This window comes from Pelophylax lessonae, assembly GCF_965119305.1.
Source record: "Pelophylax lessonae genome assembly, chromosome: 3".
In the NCBI taxonomy this organism is placed as follows: Eukaryota; Metazoa; Chordata; class Amphibia; order Anura; family Ranidae; genus Pelophylax; species Pelophylax lessonae.
Genome location: NC_138770.1, coordinates 549,745,384 through 549,765,591, shown reverse-complemented (window position 1 = coordinate 549,765,591; position 20,208 = coordinate 549,745,384). Strand labels below are relative to the sequence as shown.

The 20,208-nt window shown below is 42.3% G+C and overlaps 1 protein-coding gene across 3 annotated transcripts in view; it reads right to left on the bottom strand.

Moving 5' to 3' along the window:
* Window positions 1–20,208, bottom strand: part of FAM120B (family with sequence similarity 120 member B) — a 401,073-nt gene that overhangs the window by 77,979 nt on the left and 302,886 nt on the right. For all 3 annotated transcript variants that reach the window (XM_082251418.1, XM_082251420.1, XM_082251419.1), the window contains exon 7: window positions 383–589. In XM_082251418.1, the coding sequence (XP_082107544.1) occupies window positions 383–589 (207 nt within the window). The remainder of the gene's footprint in view (window positions 1–382; window positions 590–20,208) is intronic.

Sequence of the window (20,208 nt, the reverse complement as noted above, 5' to 3'; positions counted from 1 at the left end):
ACTGCTTTTAGAATACAGAGTAAAAAATAATATCAATGAACGGTTTTAAATTGGCATACAAATATATATTTGATATCAAATCTTCATTATTTTGTGGAAATACTATGGAGTGGGTGGATTTCTGCCAGTCACTGACTGTGTTACGCCCCTCCAGCCTATGTCTTAAAAGGGGGGTGAAGCCACCATTAATCAAAATCCCTAGCAGAATTGGGGATATGAAGAGAAGGTGAAGATAGAGAGCAGCAGGATCAACCAATTTTTCTGCAAAATACAGAAAACGAATCTCATAGTGAGTATGAACAGCATGTAAAACAGCATGTATTGATCTTTTTTTTTTTATGTGGGTTTAATTACACTTTAATCATCAAATATTATTACTCACATTTTTTTCTATGATCTCCACCAAAGGTTTCTGCCCATGACACTGCAGGTACTTCTGGTGAAACAGGTTGCCATCAAATGTGTTCCACGGCATCAAGTCCATCATAGTAAAAGGATAGCCACAGGCACAATTTGCTCCCATTAATGTAATTAGACCACGAAGAAAGAGAAATGAGAGATGAACTGCTCTGGATTCCACAAAGGGATGCTATGGAGAAACAACAAGCTTTATAAGTCATAATATATAAGTCAAATATATTCAATTTAAATTAGACACGTATGTCAACAAACAGTTCTGTATTAGGATGTTAGGCAGTACTCCAGGCCAGTTACCAAAAGTTCAAAAGAAAGAGGAATTTCCTTTATTTTGCAATCTTAAAATTAAAAAAACAAATGCCTTTGAAGCAGTCAACTCTATGAAAGTCCTTGCATTCCAAAATGGTAGTTTAGGAGGAGAGCAAATTATGGATCTTAAATTCACAAGCATTTGTGTAGACATTGGGTTTACATATCTGGCTTGCCCTGTAATACTGGACTGGCCTAAACAAGGTCACAAGAGGGGTCCACCTCAGAGAATGTCAGTTCGCATTCAGCAAGTCCTAGTAATCGACATTCTGATGACAAGTGGCAGAATTACCGATTTTCATTGGTGTCACTGGGCTGGAATAGCAAATCATTGGTGGCCATTAGCAGCAGGTGACAATTCAGATTGCAGAACAGTGCGACCATCAACCATATTTACATATTATGCAAAAAAGAGGAGTAGGTGTAAAATTTATCCAGTACAAACCCACTCACCCAGTGCTAAAAACAAAACAAAAATATAAATAATATCTCTCTTGTGCCTTCACAGGGGAGAAAATTAGCTGCTGCTATTAATAAAGAATATATGACAAAACAAGGTGTAACCTGAAATATTATTACCACCTATATATATATAAGCGTATAAATATTACAAAGGTTGCACTAGCAGCGCTGATACATCGTATGTAGATATACAAACATACGTTAAATCAAAATGCATATGTGCAAAAACAGGGGAAATCTTTGTAATATTTATGCGCTTATATACAGTGGGTACGGAAAGTATTCAGACCCCCTTAAATTTTTCACTCTTTGTTATATTGCAGCCATTTGCTAAAATCATTTAAGTTCATTCTTCTTCCTCATGAATGTACACATAGCACCCCATACTGACAGAAAAACACAGAATTGTTGACTTTGTTGCAGATTTATTAACCACTTAAGCCCCGGAGGATTTGGCTGCTAAAGGACCAGGGTTTTTTTTGCGATTTTTTACTGCGTGACTTTAACGGACAATTGCGCGGTCGTGCGACGCTGTACCTAAACGAATTTGACGTCCTTTTTTTCCCACAAACAGAGCTTTCTTTTGGTGGTATTTGATCACCTGTGCGATTTTTTGATCACGCGCTATAAACAAAAAAAGAGCGTAAATTTTGCAAAAATAACAATATTTTTCACATTTTTTTATATGAAATTCCCCAAAAAAAAAAGTAAAAATCAAAATTTTTTAACATTTTTCGGCCAATTTGTTTTATGCTACCTATGTTTGGTAAAAAAAATCGCAAAAAGCGTATTTTGATTGGTTTGCGCAAAAGTTATCGCGTTTACTAACAAAGAGAAAGATTTTTGTCATTTTTGGTGTTTTTTTTTTTAACGCGTAATGGCGGCGATCTGCGATTTTTTTTCGGTACTGCGACATTGCGGCGGACAGATCGGACCCTTGACTGACATTTTTGACACTTTTGGGGTTACCAGTGACATTACTGCAGTAATCAGTGCTATACATATGCACTGTTACTGGAAAAATGACACTGGCAGGGAAGGGGTTAACTTTATTGGGAAGGGAGGGGTTAAGTGTGTCCTAGGGGCGTGCTTTCTACTGTGTAGGGACATTGCTATTGGTGTAAAAGCAAAGATCAACCGTTCTACATAGTAGAACGGTCAGATCTTTACTTTTACACAGGGAGAACTGACAGGCAGCTTGTTTACACAAGCTGCTCTGTCTTTCTCCCTTCACAGGAGCGATCGTAGTGTGGCCGGCGGACATCGAGTCCGCCGGTCACACGCACTGACTTGCCTGTGAACGAGCCGCGGCGGGCGCGCGCCCGCTCGCTATAGGCTCGCAAGTCAGTGACAGGCGAGTGACGTACCGATACGTCACTCTGCCTGGCCGGGGCTGACCGCCGCAGTATATAGTCGTGCGGCGGTCGGCAACCGGTTAAAAAAGAAAAACTGAAATATCACATGGTCCTAAGTATTCAGACTCAGACCCTTTGATCAGTATTTAGTAGAAGCCCCTTTTTGATCTAATACAGCCAGGAGTCTTTTTGGGAAAGATGCAACAAGTCTTTCACACCTGGATTTGGGGATACTCTGCCATTCCTCCTTGCAGATCCTCTCCAGTTCTGTCAGGTTGGATGGTAAACGTTGGTGGACAGCCATTTTTAGGTCTCTCCAGAGATGCTCAATTGGGTTTAAGTCAGGGCTCTGGCTGGGCCATTCAAGAACAGTCACGGAGTTGTTGTGAAGCCACTCCTTCGTTATTTTAGCTGTGTGCTTAGGGTCATTGTCTTGTTGGAAGGTAAACCTTCGGCCCAGTCTGAGGTCCAGAGCACTCTGGAGAAGGTTTTTGTCCAGGATATCCCTGTATTTGGCCGCATTCATCTTTCCCTCGATTGCAACCAGTCATCCTGTCCCTGCAGCTGAAAAACACCCCCACAGCATGATGCTGCCACCACCATGCTTCACTGTTGGGACTGTATTGGACAGGTGATGAGCAGTGCCTGGTTTTCTCCACACATACCGCTTAGAATTAAGGCCAAAAAGTTCTATTTTGGTCTCATCAGACCAGAGAATCTTATTTCTCACCATCTTGGAGTCCTTCAGGTGTTTTTTTAGCAAACTCCATGCGGGCTTTCATGTGTCTTACACTGAGGAGAGGCTTCCGTCGGGCCACTCTGCCATAAAGCCCCGACTGGTGGAGGGCTGCAGTGATGGTTGACTTTCTACAACTTTCTCCCATCTCCTGACTGCATCTCTGGAGCTCAGCCACAGTGATCTTTGGGTTCTTCTTTACCTCTCTCACCAAGGCTCTTCTCCCCCGATAGCTCAGTTTGGCCGGACGGCCAGCTCTAGGAAGGGTTCTGGTCGTCCCAAACGTCTTCCATTTGAGGATTATGTAGGCCACTGTGCTCTTAGGAACCTTAAGTGCAGCAGAAATCTTTTTGTAACCTTGGCCAGATCTGTGCCTTGCCACAATTCTGTCTCTGAGCTCTTCAGGCAGTTCCTTTGACCTCATGATTCTCATTTGCTCTGACATGCATTGTGATCTGGAAGGTCTTATATAGACAGGTGTGTGGCTTTCCTAATCAAGTCCAATCAGTATAATCAAACACAGCTGGACTCAAATGAAGGTGTAGAACCATCTCAAGGATGATCAGAAGAAATGGAAAGCACCTGAGTTAAATATATGAGTGTCACAGCAAAAGGTCTGAATACTTAGGACCATGTGATATTTCAGTTTTTCTTTTTTAATAAATCTGCAACAATGTCAACAATTCTGTGTTTTTCTGTCAGTATGGGGTGCTATGTGTACATTCATGAGGAAGAAGAATGAACCTAAATGATTTTAGCAAATGGCTGCAATATAACAAAGAGTGAAAAATTTAAGGGGGTCTGAATACTTTCCGTACCCACTGTATATAGGTGGTAATAATATTTCAGGTTACACCTTGTTTTTGTCATATTTACATATATTACATATATAATTGTTCAGGTTAAAGGATGCTAGGATTTTCTAGCATTCAAGAAAGAAAATGAATCAATTAAACCTCAAAGCCAAATCCCTGTAAAATTGTTAATACACAGTAAAGTTGGCCATAGAATTTTTTTCTTTCGATCATCCACCAAAATGGACAAAGGAATCCTTCCTGTTGGGACATTGTATTCTGAAATTAAGACTCTCCGTTCCCAGGCTGATTGAGAAAAACGTTCTAACAAGCCCATTCAATAAAGTCAATGTTGAACAGGCATGGACATGCATGGATCAAAATTCAGCCAGTCCCTGCTAAACTAGATGAATTTTAATCCATCTATGGCCAGTTTAATATTTAGTCTATTGAACAAATTATCAAGTTCACAATAGAAAAGCCAGTCTTGGCCCATTTGGGTATATCCAGTAGGATGGCCCTGATGTTACATGATTTTTGGTAAAAAGTAGTCAGTCATTGCAATACGCTATATTTACCAAGAAGTCAGACACATTGGCCCTAACATCGTACAGATTACAGAATGGCTAGAGACAGAAACCACTGTATAGTTTTCTAAATCAACATATACTTTTTCCTGACTTCATTAGCTCTTCAAAATGACCACAGGTGTTCTCAATCCATACTGATACACAAAGACAATAAAACAACTGCCAACATATATTACTTCACCTAAATACCTAACCACACCTCTCACAGAGGTCCCTTTGATTTTACTCCTCTGGAATTTTATACATTGTTTACTTTCTAGTAGTCAGTACGTTTCCGTCACCTGTGTAATTCCACGTTGGTGGCAGAACTTCAGTAGGACAAAGGTTGTATTTACTGTAGGTGCCATTCTTATAACGCTATATGTAACTTAGTTTAGGAAATGCTATAGTACATCCAAATCTCCGACTCCCCAAATGAACAAGAGATTTCCTTTATTAGATGTTTACATTTAATAAAATATATTGGAGCATAAATTACATATTACCAGCATCTGTCAAGGTGGAGCTGGGTGCTGTTTAAATTGTAGCCATTTGCTAGACTGCTCATTTCTGCAGGTTTAGCTGTCTACATACATTAACTGATTGTCAGACATCAGCAAATATCCCACTTGACTTTTTTTTTTCTAAATTAAAACAATCCTTAACTTTGCCAAATTTTACAAATTACTAAATGTTTATTAATTATTTCGCTTATTAACAAGTGTATAAGAACCAAAACTTATACTGTTGCAGGTACTGTATATATCAGTATGGGAGCACACTATACGTCTAAACATCTATATGATTTCGGGAAAAGTTTGCACTAGATGCATCAGGGACTATGGTGACCTACACATCCTATAGAACTGTCTGAAGCTAGTATGTTCCTGAGAAACAGTCGCTGGCACCCCCAATGGAGTTTTAAAAAATTGCCATTCCTAAGGATCCCCTCACTTGCATTCTAGGATGCGTGGAACATCATGTTTTTGATCCTTATATACACAAAATGATCGTGCGAGCAATATACCATGCCTGTAAATAATCCTTATGCACTAGAAATAATAAAGAACGCAACCTCTGCTCCAGTTTGTCCCCATTGTCCATTTATTCCTCTGGCATTTTAACTTTGCCACAGAACAGAGAATTTAAATTTAGGCTGTTAATGACAGTTCACGCATCATGAGTGTCACTGATTCCCTGCAGGGCAGTACAGCAAAGCGGTTAGAGATGGAAGCGAAGGCTTAGATGTTGACTTTTTGAAATTAGCAACAGTGTTGCTTGGTCTGTTTATATTACATTTTTGGGTTACAGAAGGGGCACTCTTAAAACAGCTGAGTGCATTAGAGAAACACTAAGACCCCATTCACACTATTCTAATTCCGTTCTAATAGGAGCGACACAAGTCGCTCCGAATTAGAAAAAGGGTCCTGTACTACTTTGGGGTGACCTGGAGGCGACTTGCATTGACTTCAATGATATGAAGTCCGTGCCTGTTGCGCCGAGGTCGCGGTGCACTTCACAGGTCGCCCCAGCAAGTCGCGTTGCCCCTGTCTGAACGGGGTCTTAGGCTTCCCTCTTTAATCTTATTTAGAATAGTAAATGAGAATTCTGATCTGCAGCCCTTGACAACAACTCAACTTTAGTGCCTATGTTCTTTTCTCTGGTTTTCATAAATTGGCCTTAGTGCATAGGCATGCACACTCTCACTGAGCTAGAATGTACAGTATGTATGCATACAGAGAAGACAATTCTTTTATGGCTCCAATCTCTAGGGACCAATAATCTATTAGAAAAAAACTACTCAGTGGTGGCCTGTTCCAGTGGGTGGGCCTGAGGTCTGAACCAATCTGGTAACCACTCATTAAAACTGTGTAAAGCGGAATCGGCTATTTTTCTCTTTTTTTCTCTTGAATTTTCTTCATACTTGTCTTTTTTTTTTTCTTCTGGCCATTACATCCTATAGCCGTTTCATGCTGGCTCTTCACATGCTTTTTAAGTTTTTGTATCTGCACTTCTAGATACAGATTTTCAATGTAAGTCTTCCTTACAGATCACTTATGGCATGAGATATTGTCAGAGAACTTTACTTCAATAGTTCTCTGTTGGCAGCTATGTGTTTTATTCTGTTTTGACAACTATACTTGATATCTGACTATCACTGTAAGTATTGATCAAGAATGGGAAGCAATCTTTAATAGCATGGTGATGTCAAACTATGAAGGAACTTTCATATAAATTTCAATAAAAAAATTGAAACAGAAAAAAAAAAACCTGCCACAGATTATTTTTCTGGGGTTTTGTGTAATCTGAGGTTAGGCACAGACATCCTGGAATGGACAAATTTTACCCTTGGTACATTTCTGGGATATAAGAAAAAAAAATAAAAAATACATAAGATCAGCTATTTTACAAAGTCTGCTTGCAGGATCATTTAATAAAAAGTTAGGACAAGAACATTAAAAAATGACTTTCTTAAATGATGATTAAAGCGGAAAGCATATCACAGAAGGTGAAAGTAAACAAGAGAATGAGCAATAGTATACACCCAATTAATCTTACCTCTTTTTTGTTAATGAGTCAGCTATTTATATAGGACATGTGACACTGGTAACATAGGTTAACTTTTACCGCATTATATATAGTTTGTTGACTGGGAGCAGTCATTATTGATAACGAAGAGATCTGTTCAGCAAATAATGAAAAAACATGCAATAATAGAAACGCTTTGGCCTGGTTTTTAAAACTGCACACATTATTATATAAAACAAGTCAAAATGTCATCTTGAGCATATACTGTATAGCTATAATTTAGCCAGTGTATTTATAGATTAAAGCTGAACCCCAGGAAAGCCACAAAATACAAAGTTGACCTCTACCGCAGCTGGGTTAAGAGCACACCCAGTCTGCTGATTAAACAAAATCGAAACAGTAACACTTATGTGATTAATCCTCTGCTCACTCTTCGCTCTCCTCCTGTCAACATGTTCACTTCCAGCTTATGTGCACATCAACAGAGACTAACTGCCTACTAAAACGAAACCTTCCTCTTCAAAGTGGTGCTGTATTATGGATTCTAATTTTACAAAAAAATTAATAAATAAATGCACCTATATATGCAGCAAGAAAAATATGCATTAATTATTTTTTGCAAGTCAGTCTGCAAAGCATTGCAACCACGATCAGTGGATCACAGATGCAATGCCAGGCTCCCTGCAGACTCTATCTAGTTCCCCTGTCTGTACCAAAGTATGCACTTTTAGTCGGAGAGCTGGAGGAAGTGTCAATGGACTTCAAGTGTTTTGATAGCTGCACTTGTGTTCCATTGAGAACTACAAGCCCGTCTGCCGTGGTGGTAGACAGAATTTGTAGTTCATTCATTCACAGATCTCTGTGAATGAATGTCACAACTGTGTGAGCAGAACACTGAAGTTGGGAAACTGGAAAGCATTGAGAAGTACAACTTGACTACGCCTATGGGGCAGTCCCAGGGGGTATACTCCCAGTCTCTGCTATAGGTATTCTGTTTTGTTGCAAGCAGTGTCAGAAGAGAAAAAAACCCAACTCCTTAGAGGGGCGGGTGCTGTGTCCGTCAATAAACATCAGTGAAATGGATTTTACGGTAAGTCAAAAATCCCATTTTCACTTTCGTTCATTGACAGACACAGCTCCTCATCTTCATGACTATATGGGACGTCCCAAAGCAGTGTCTAACATGAGTGGTGGGAACAGTAAGAAAAAAACCTTCCTCAAAGCTAAACATAGCCAACCAGGAAACATGGAGCTCAACTCTGAACAACTGGAGCTCACCAGAAAAAAATATAAAACACCCCCAAAGAGGACAAGTCCTCTAAACAGCAGCCTGCAAAACTTTGTGGCTGAAGGAAGCATCCGCAGATGTCAACACATCCACCTTATAAAACTTTGTGAACGTGTGCACAGACGACCAGGTAGCCGCCTTGCAAACCTGCAGCACTGACGCCTGATGACGGGAGGCCCAGGAAGCACTAAGCGCCCGAGTAGAGTGCGCCTTAACAGGGAAAAGAGGAACCTGACCCTTAATGGAATAAGCTTGAATCATAGTCTACCTGATCCATCTGGAAATGGTCGCAGCAGAAGCAGCCAACCCTTTGCGAGGTCCATCCGTGAGGACAAATAGTGAGTCTGACTTTCTAAAAGACTCCGTAGCTGCCAGGTACACCCTTATTGCCTGAACCACATCCAGGGAATGCAAAGCAACTTCCTTGGGTGCTTAGGCCTGGGACAGAGGGAAGGCAACCCAATGTCTTCATTCAAATCAGAGACAACTTTCGGGAAGGAACGACGGACATGAACGAAGAACCACCTTATCCTTGTGAACCACCAGATAAGGTGAACAACAAGACAGCGCCGCCAGCTCCGACACCCTGCACGCAGAAGTGATAGCCACCATAAAGCCCACCTTCTGGGATAATGTAAGCAGGGGAACCTCCTGAACATCTTCAAAGGGAAGCTTCTGGAGAACTGACAACACCAAATTGAGGTCCCACAGCGGCAACGAAGACTGCACTGGAGGAACTTAATGTCTCACTCCCTGGATAAAGGTACGCACCAGGGAATATGTGGCCAACGGAGGTTGAAAGAAAACAGCCAAGACGCTGCTTCAACCCCTTGTTGGAGGAAAGCCAAGATCCGAGTCACTGAAAAGGAGCAAGGGTAAACCCTGAGGGATTCACACCACGCAATGTACGTCTTCCAAGTACTATGGTAAATCTTCTTAGAAGTTGATTATCTAGCTTTTACCAGTGTAGGAATCACCAACCAGCTGCTCCAGATCAGTGTACCAAGACCGGTGAGGCCAGCCTGGAGCCACTAGGATAACCGGAATCACTTCTGCCTCGATCCTGTGCAGGGGTCTCGGCAGAAGTTTGAGAGGAGGAAAGGCGTAAATCAGATGATTCGGACTCCAAGGAGCCACTAATGCGTCTGTGGCGTCAGCCAGAGAGATTCTGGTAAAATCCTAAGACCGTGCCACAAACCTCTGCACTTTCCTGTGTAGGCGAGAAGCCAACAGATCCACCTCAGGAGTACCCCACCGGAGACACAACTGATTAAAACCCTCCGAATGAAGTGACCATTCCCCCCTGGTCTAACGCCTGTCGACTGAGGTAATCCGAATGCCAATTTTCCACCCCTGCAATGTGTACAGCAGAGAGGGCTGGAATGATTTGTTCTGCCCACCTGAGAATGCCGGCTACTTCCCAAGCTGCCAGGACACTTCTTGTGCCCCCTTGGTGATTCACATAGGCCACGGCTGTGGCATTGTCTGACTGAATCCATACCGAACACCCCTGGAGACGACTTGTCCAATGAGCCAGACAAAGTCTAATCGCTCGGAGCTCAAGCGCATTGATCAGTAGCCTGGACTCTTCCAGAGTCCAAACCCCCTGAGCACACTCTGTGCCGAGGACGCCCCCCCACCCGGACAGGCTGGCGTCCGTGGTGACGACCGTCCAGTACAAGGGAAGAAATGATTTTCCCTGACGAAGTGCCGGAGAACGACGCCACCAAACCAGGGACTCTCTCATACTCCGGCTCAACAGGATCAGATTGTCTAGAGGTGGAGGATCCTTGTTCCATTTTACCAAAATCTCTTTTTGCAGAGATCTCATTTGGAATTGTGAAAAACAGAACCGCCTCAAAAGGTAGACACCATCAGGCACCATCACCCGCATGCAAATCCGAAGAGATGAATTGCCTCCTGCAATTTCTGAAGCTTTTCCAGAGGAAGAAACACTCTGGCTGAGGCCGAGTACAGTGTCCAACCCAGATAGTCCAGGCTTGTGGACAGAACCAGAGCAGATTTCTGAAGGTTCAGAATCCAACCGAATTTCCTCAGAGTTTACAGAGTAATCTCTAAGTTGGCCAACAGAGCAGTCGAAGACTCTGCTCGCAAAAGCAGATCATCCAGATACCCCAGTACAGCTATCCCCCACTGACACAGCAATGCTAGCACCGGTGCCAACACCTTTGTGAAAACCCAAGGAGCGGAGGCGAGACCAAAGGGTAGCACCACAAACTGATAGTGCCCCTTGCCCACGGCAAAGCGGAGGAAGTGCTGGTGGGCAGCACATATTGGGATGTGAAGGTAGACGTCCTTGATGTAGATGGAGGCGTGGAAATCCCCCTGATGTAGGGACGCCACAATCGTGCAAATGGTTTCCATTCGGAACTTCTGTACCCGTACAAAGCAGTTTAGTGCCTTGAGGTCCAGAATTGGATGCACCTTGCCTTCCTTCCTGGGAACTGTAAACAGGATTATGTAAAAACCTGGAAAACGTTCCGATGTCGGAACCGGAACACTCACCCCTTGAAGTAACAAGTCTTGCACTGCCGCATAGAGATCCCCTAAGCGATCTAGGGACAAGTGCAGGTTGGAGAGAAGAACCTTTCCGGAGGATATGATCGAAACTCGATCTTGTAGCCAGAGCGAATAACTTTGTGGACCCACTTGTCCTGGATCAGGGAGGTCCACGGATCCAGGAAACAGTAAAGTTATCCCCCCCACCCCAGATATGGGTGAGGGCGCCTCTTCATGCGGGGGAAGACTTGTCCGCAGGTCTGGCAGAGCCCGCTCGTGGCTTGCCAGTCCAACACCTCTTAGAACCCCCGGTGGAGGCCCTGAAGGGCTTAGATCGCTTGTCTTGAGACCCTTAGTGACAAAAAGGCCGCTTGTGAGCCAAAAAGAATGGCCCTCGTCTTGCGATAGGACTCGTTACCCTTGGAAGCCTGAGGAAAAAAGAGTACTCTTTCCCCCTGTGAGTTCTTTCATGATGTCATCCAAGGAAGCTCCAAACAGGGTCTCCCCCAAATGGGAGATCGGATAAGGCCTTCTTAGAAGCTTGGTCCTCAGACCAGCTGAGATAGACAATCTAGGAATCAAGGGAGCGGCAACCAAAGAGGCATCACAAACAAACTGTAGCCCTTGAAACAACTAATCTGCCAGCTCCGCAAAGGCAGGGGGGAGCTGTATCCCCTCCAGGTCCCGGCGTAGAAGTTTTGCCCACTCCTTCATAGCTTGCAACACCACAGCAATAGTAAATATCGGTCTAAGTCCTGAACCAGCCACAGTGAACATATGACGAGTCAAGGCCTCCAACCTCCTATCAGTTGGGTCTGTAAAGACCGGGGACTCTTCAACCGGGATGACAGTGGCTTTATTCAACCTAGAAACTGGGGAGTCCACTACAGGAGGAACCGTCCATTTTTTAAGGTCGGAATATAAGGTATCGCATTGCAAAATGCTTAGGGATTGTAAAGGTGTGTTTCGGGCACCCCCACAGTCCAGTAGGGCTATGTTGTGGCTGACCTAGCTGCGGTCTGCATGCACTCACTGGTCGGACTGGAGGGACATTAAGGATCTAGATTATCCAGTTTATTGCTCAGTCTGGGACTTGATTGTAGATCTTACAGGGACAAAATAATAAAAAGAGGAAAAAAAATAAATTTAAAATGAAAAAATGACAGGACCAGAGCTCCCAGCAAGGAACTAGGTCCTTACTCCTGACTAGGCAGAAAAAAACTGAATACCTATAGCAGAGAGCGGGAGTATACCCACTGGGACTGCCCCATAGGCGTAGTCAAGTTTTTGTCTGCCTAGTGTCCTATTCCTGTAGGGGGCAGTATAACCCATATATTCATGAAGATGAGGAGCTGTGTCCGTCAATGAACGAAAGAGAAATGTATTTTTTAACCTAACTATAAAAATGTTTTCTGTATATAGTGGGATTTGTTTTCTGGGTTTGATGGTGTTCTCCTCAGCTGCTTCATAGAAATCATTTGCAAGCTTGCTGCTTTCTTATCTGTTGAATTAAATCTCTGTGTAACCATTCCATAGAGTTGTTTGTCTATTGCTATTGGATACACCACAACAGTGCTTTGACATTGTAAGGGATATATTTTAGTCACCTCAGTATGATAGAGGGCCAAACAAATCTACTAGTATGAACAAAATGTAATATCTTAAATACATTAACATTGTGTGTTGAAGTTATCTTGTTTGCCATAACTGATAAGCCATTTCCACTAAAGCATTAGAATTTAGAGGGATTCATAGATTGCATTGCTGTATAACATGGAATCGCACCTACTCTTCTGAGACTTACTTAGGGCTAGGCAACAAGCAGAAGTGAACTGCACAAAATTCTTGTAGAACGTCATGTTTACTTCTATTTGTTCCAAGGATTCAATTAGTTCTATAAAAAAACACCTTCAAATTCCTTTCATCATATTCTAGAGTGACAAATGGATATGACCAAACTGTTTGATCCCTGCTTAAAGAGACTCTGTCACTCTCTTATTCAGGGCAATGTGACAGTGCCTAATAATACACCTCCTCACCCACTGATTCTCACCTCTGCCGATCCCCTCACCAGTTCCTTCCTGCACCTCAGCTGGCAACAAGAACTGGTGTTGGCTAGTGTTGGCATCTAGAGGGAGCAGAGACATTATGTAATTGGCTGCTAAGCCGAGCACTGACACATGGGAGAAGGTCACGTACTCCCACATTCCTGGAAGAACCGGGCCAGGCGAGGTAGATTCCGAAGCAGTGGGGGGATTGCTGCAAAGGTGTGTACCAGTTGGTTGGACCAGAGATGTATAGTAACGAAGTAGAACTACTTAAGTACTGTACTTAAGTACCGAAATGCGGTATCTGTACTTTCCTAGAGTATAATTTTTTTCTCCTACTTCTACTTTTACTTCACTACATTTTTTCGATGATTTCGATACTTCTACTCAAGTATTTTTTTTTTGTGCTGCATAGTTACTCGTTACTTTTAAAAAAATTACCACTGCCAGAACAGTAGATGGCAGGTTGCATAAAGCTCAAAAAAATGTGTATAATGTCATTTGTAAATCAGCGCATACGAAAATAAAGGCTGTGTATAATAAAAGCTGCTATACCAAATCTTTCCAATAAAAAGAAAATATGAAACAAACAAATAAATGGTGCTACAGCGCTTAAAGTGCATCAAGAAACTACTAACAAACACAGGTTAATCATTTGAATAAATCATTTGAAATAATAAAAAACAATATGATGTTCAAACTTTTGACTTCTTTCTTTAATAACTACATAACACAGTACTTGTACTTCTACTTTCAGTACTTGAGTAGAAATTTTTTTTCAAAACTACTGGTACTTTTTACTTTTAGTACTTAAGTAGCAAATTTTTTGAAAAAACTACTTGCAATACTTAAGTAAAAAAAATGTTGAATACTTTAGTACTTCTACTTAAGTAACTTTTTCTGCGAGCACTTCCACTTCTACTTAAGTAACTTTTTGATCGAGCACTTGTACTTTTACTCAAGTAGAAATTTCGAGTACTTTATACAAGTCTGGGTTGGACCTATTACACAGACTGCAGTCCATATTCCCATTGCACACGATTCTGGAATGTGCCCTTAAAAGTATTTGGTGCTGTAGCGACCAGCATCTGGATACTGGAGAATGCCCGACACAATGTAAATAATCACCAGCACACCATGTATCTTCAATTAAGTCCAAGTGTTTTTTTTTTTTATTGAAGAAAGATCTCATCACAAACACATGCCTCACAACTTTGAGAAGGAAATAAGGGACACATATTAGCAAAAGTATGTAGGCATAGGACACACAGCTTGCCATGCCCCCTTTAAATGAGAATTATAAAAAAATAAAACAAGATTAGTTAAACCCAAAAGTGTTTTTTTTATCACTACTAGTCCTTCACACTGGCTTTTGAAATTTACAAATGCAGCAATTCAGAATCTGGATGAAAGGTTTGGCACTGGGAAACACTTTTTGAAAGATAAATAGTCCATTACAACTATTATTTACAACTTTATAGATCAGACCAAACTGAGGGACAAATGAGGAGCAAAGAGGGACAGAGGGACTTTGTCCTAAATCAGGGACAATCCCTTGAAATCAGGTACAGTGCAGGCAGCAGCGATGGCGGCTTCTCCCTCAGTCTCCTCCCTCCTCCTCTGCTCCTTGGCCAATAGCATGGATTTTCCTTTCAGCCAATTGGACCCGCTTCCTGATTGGCCAGGAGGAAAATCAGTGTGGCAATAGCGAATATTCATTCGCTATTGTCACACAACTGGGTGGGCTCAGAGCGCAGTGCTCTGCGCCCCGAGCCCACCCTATTTTGAAGCCTATTAGAGCCTCTGGCTCTAATCACGTGCTTCAAAAAAAAAAACCCCATTGGAAACCATACGTCCGGCGCCCTGCATGTAGATTAGGGGGCCGGACGCATAAATAGGGGAGGCACTGGTTGGGAGCTATGCAAACAGAGTAGTGCAATGTTTTTCGGAGCCCCGCAGGACCCCTTCGTCAGGCATGTGGACATCATTGCATACCTGATAAAGGGGTCCTGCACAATTCTGAAACGTTACGCCACTCTGCTTGTGATGTGATCTTTCTTCAATAAAAAAACATTTGGACTTAACTGAAGATCCGTGGCGAGCATTTACACGATTTCCCAGACTGTCACTTTGCCCTGAATGGGTGAGTTGACAGTTGTCTCTCTATAGAGATGGGATAGGAGAGTCCCCAGAAACCCCTCTGTAAAACAAGAACAAACAACTGTAATATGCAAGCACCTAGAGCTACCTGCAGCAGCCTCCAAAAGCCTGAAGCTATGGGCTAATGTCAATTGTTTGGACACCTCCTCATAGTGCCATGGCTTGTTTATCCCTTCTGCACACTCCAGTAAGGCAGCCTATCATAGTGATTTGCAAATATAAATGTGAGGCTGGAGTGACTTAGTGCCCCAACTCTACTGGACATGAAAATGTTGGGGAATGGCCCGGCATTCATATCTGCAGACTTTAAAAGATTGCTTTAAGTATGTGGAGGCATATCTAAATTCAGGCACTTTGTACTAGCAACAGTTTTTTTTTGTGTTTGAGAGAGAGCCTCTTTAAAGCTAAATACTGGAAAAATAATTAACACTACCCTGGCACTGCGTGGATCAATTGCTTGTTTTTGTCTAGGGTACCTTTAAATGCAGTTTTACTTACCAGATCCCTCCATCCTGTAGGCTTCCCCCTTTCAGTGCATCCAGGCCCCCAAAGCTGCTTCTCTTCAGGACTCTGTCCATCATTCACACTCTGACGTCATCACATACAATGCAGGACCTGCAGTCTTACATTGTGAAGATCCTGAGGGCCTACCAACAACCCAAAGGAGAGCACCGACTGCCAGGGGAGCAATGGATAAGGTAAGGAAAACTGCTTTTTAACAGTAGCCTAGAAAAAAATAAGCATTTAAAGCAGTATTAAACCCAATAAAAAAAAAAAAAAAAAATGATATATTGCAGCATACCAATTCTCAGATGTGGTGACTGCATTTGTTTCCTTTTTATGATTTATTCGCCCTTTTCACCCAGGGTTTCAGCCAGTAAGTTTGTTTTTTCAACTTCCTTTAACAGATAAAGCTTTCCAGTAACAGTGGCAGTTAGAGGGCTGAAGCAAACCATTTATCACTGACAGGGGTATTTACAATGGTCAGCTTTATTTATGTAAAAAGTTTATCCAAATGGGGAGAAAAAAAAATGTTGCTGTAACTGTCTAAAAAGTCTTAGCTGAATTTTGATTTTAATGTTTTAGTCCATCTAAATCTGCTAGTGTGTGTAACACTGCCCTCTCTCCAGATTGACAATCCTGCTGTCCTAAGGTGACTCTGCTGATTTTCCGGTTGAGTGGAGACACTCTAAGGCTCCATGTACACGGGACGTTGTTAAAAGTCCCTTTGAATGCTGGAATTTTTAGGACGTTTGAAACGTCCGTTCGGTCACGTTTTTACCCGCGTTTAGCGGGCGTTTGCATTTAGAACCGTTCCTAGAGGTCAAAAAAATTATTCCCCTTTAAAATGGAAAAACGCGAACGCTAAACGCGGGTCATCGCGTTCGGACGCGTTTGAAACGCCAGGAAACACACGTTTGAACGCAAATAATTGCGTTCTAAAAACAGTCCCTGAACGCAACTGCCTGCAAATGACTGTAAACGACCTGGTGTACATGGACAGATAAGATAAAATGTAGATGGGTTCAGGGGCTTCTGAAAAAAACGCCCAACTGCTCCTAAACGGCCATTTCCAGCGTCCCGTGTACATGGAGCCTAAGACAGGAAGTGTGTTACTAGATGCAACACCAGATAAAAATAAAATAAAACAAAACTAAAAAAGAAAACAAATGCAGCCACTACATTTGGGCACTGGTAAGCTGCAACGTATTTATTTATTTATTTTTTTCAGGTTTAATATCACTTTTAACCTTGCAGTGTGGATGTAGCCTCACCGCAAGCGCAGTTTTGATTGTCCCCTGAAGTTGAGCTTTAAATTTAACCATTTAAAAAGAAAGCTGCCACTAGTGACCTCCTAAAAATGATTCTTGCCCAGCTGTTATGTTTATCCTCCATACACCACTGATTGAAAATAAATATGCAAATAGGAAAAGACAAAGAAAAATCAGAAGTCCTTAAAGTGGTTGTAAACCTCAGACATGAAATATGAACAACGTATATTTCTCTTTAGTGTGTGCTTGTCTCAATTAGGAGCACTGAGCGTCACTTGGGTCTGCAGCTTTATTCCTCTGCTTTCCACATTATTCACAAGTTTTCCTGACACCAAGAGAAAAATGGTGACAGGTGAGGGGACCTCCAGCTAATTAACACCCTCGGCTCTCTGGAGTGGTTGCCTTTCCCTCCAATCAGTTGTCAGCGCTCTCCTCACTGAGCTCTGCAGAGTATACCTTTATCTCTCCGCCTCTTTTCTGAACTCTCAGAAAAGCTTTAAACTTCAGAACTTTAAATGGCTGTGGAGAAGAAAGGCCTCAGATAAACATGTAAAGCTTATGAAGATTGATTTATTTAATCTCTGTGTATCACCCGAGACCAGTCACTTTACTGGGTATATATAAATATACATAAAGTGTTTACAATTAATTTAACTGCACTCTTGCTCTGGATTCATGACTATTGAAACAATAAGGTCAGGAGTCAGGACAGGCACCAATGCAGCCTCCAAGTTCCTCTCAGTAAAGGTTTCCTTTAACTTTAGAGAAAACAATAGTGATTGGCCAAATAGATCCAACATGGCTGACTGGTATTTGATTAGTCACCTGGGGTTGTCCGCTAATGCAAAGGTATGAGGGCTAACATCCCTTCTTGCCAAAATTAAATGTCTAAGGCCACTTTCACATGGGCTTTCCGGATCAGGTCCACCTGCCATTTTTTTATGGTGGATCTAATGGGAAGCTCCATGCAGGTCTATGGATCAGGCGGATGTAAATGGACTTGTGCCCATGTCTGGAAAAAAATGAAAAAGACTGCTTTGTTTTCTGTTTTCTTTTCAGACCCAAATGTGTTGGAGGTATTCCTGGCATTTGTCCATTTATGTACAGCAGCCCACAGATCCAACACAGGTTAACCACAGTCCACTGTCAAAATGCGGACAAAAACTAAAAGAGCATGGATGTCACAAAAGTGGCATTCCTCTTATTCTGCTCTGATTCAGCAGGGGATCAGCTCACCCTAAATATTCTTCCATCACATCTAAAGCCCCGTACACACGTACTGATTGTCGGCCGTAAATATTCGGCCGACAACCGATCGGCCGATTGTAGGCTTGTTAGTATGATGCTTCCGACAGCCGACAGCGCATTTTTGGCCGAACAGAATCTGTCGTGCAGGCATTAAAATTTTTGTTGGCCAACCGGCCGATTGTTCGCCAGTCAGTACAGATTTCGGCCGACAGACAGCAGATTAGCAAGACTGGGCATGCTCAGAAAAGAAAAAAGACAAGGAAAGTTAACCATCACATGACATCACTTCTGCAGTCGGCTGTTGTTGGCCTACAAAATTCATGTGCTGTCTTTTGCAGTTTTCAACAGACACGACAGCCCTGGACAAAAGAAGGCCGATCGTTCGGCCGACGATCAGTACGTGTGTACGGGGCTTTAGGCCAGCCATAGATGGAGTGAATTTCTTTCTTGTTACCATGGGTTACAGGAAAGAAATTAGCTTGATTCCCCCATCATTCCCCCCTATAACAGTCACTAGTGATGGTCGTATATAAAATATAACAGGCTGGTTGTACCCAAGTTGATCATTCGATAACTTGTGTACATTTAGCCTGCCAATACATAGTTTGGATCTAGGCCAATTCCTGCTTAATCGGCTGAGATTCGAACAGTCAATGGCCAGTCTTAGTGAAGTTCTTTATAGAAGACCCTTCTTTTCACAAGCTTCAAATTCCATATGCCCTGAAAAAAACTGGTAGAATACAATATTGAAACCAGCAACCTATAGCTGAACTGTCAACTAATTAACCATAAGGCCCATAATGTCTCTGCTCCATCAAAGCCTCTAACAGGTGACAACTCAATTCCCTTCTCTCCGCTAGCCAGCAGCGTGATGAGCGATCTACGGTTTTCTAAAGGGACGTCTGGGTCTGTACCAGCCACTATTTCCAAAACATGCCTAAAGAGCTGCCATGAATCTAAGCCTTTCCTGCTTATGTGAGGCAGAAAAATAAGCTGTGTGAGTTGAAAGAAGGGGAGGACCTTTGCCACTATCGAAAAGGCACAGGGAACCAGAAGAACTTGTTTTTTTTAAATGCCTCCAATGCAGCACAGTAAATATTTAACCGTAAACAGGCAGACTGTTTTGTGTTGATACGCACAAGGGGACTGTTTTGCTGATTTTTATTGCCAGTTGTGTGTAAAGTGATACCTTTCAACAAAATGGAACTGTCCTATTTTTAGGTGAACTTCTGTGCAATTCTGTGAAGTGCTGACATAACTGTGCCATTCTGTTTTCTCTGTTCTAATGACGGTGTCATGGAAATAAACAGTAATTTGTTATAGGCAAAACCCAACACTAGAGGAGTTTTGTTACTGCTTAGTGAGTGATAGGTGCTCTGATGATTTAGGGAGATATTTTATAAGGCACTGATCAAAGGTGCGCAATGAATTATGCAGTAGCAAGCAAGCTCATTTCAGCAGGAACTGTCCGAAAATTGGAGCTATCTATGGCAAACTATGAAGAAGATCTTGAAAGGTCTTTCTGATAAGTGGAAGAAGGGTCCTTACTAAAAAATGCTTCCTAGTTTTTATTACGGAAAATTCAAGATATTGTTTTATTATGACCAGCAGTGGTTATCATGACATACTTCCATTTACCTTTTTCCTAGCAGTAAGGCCTCATTTACATTTGCAGCCCAGGGGGAGGTAGAAAAAGCCAGTTGAGCTGACAAACTACCTTAAGCTACAAAGGTGGCTGGACAATGTGGTACACATCCCATGGCAAAATGTATACCTCAAGACACGTTCAGCAGGCAGTACAGTTGAAGTGTATGTAGCAGCACTGCAATAGCCCAGCAATCATGGGGTGGGAAGGTGACATATTGCATCCCAGTCCTCCCTCTGAAATCATTCTACCTGCAGGCTGAATGAAAGATTCCTCCACCCCCACTAACAAAGCAGATGGCTGAATCTCCCTTGCTGGCTATCGAAATCTTGACTGTTGCCAGTGGCTGTCAGAAT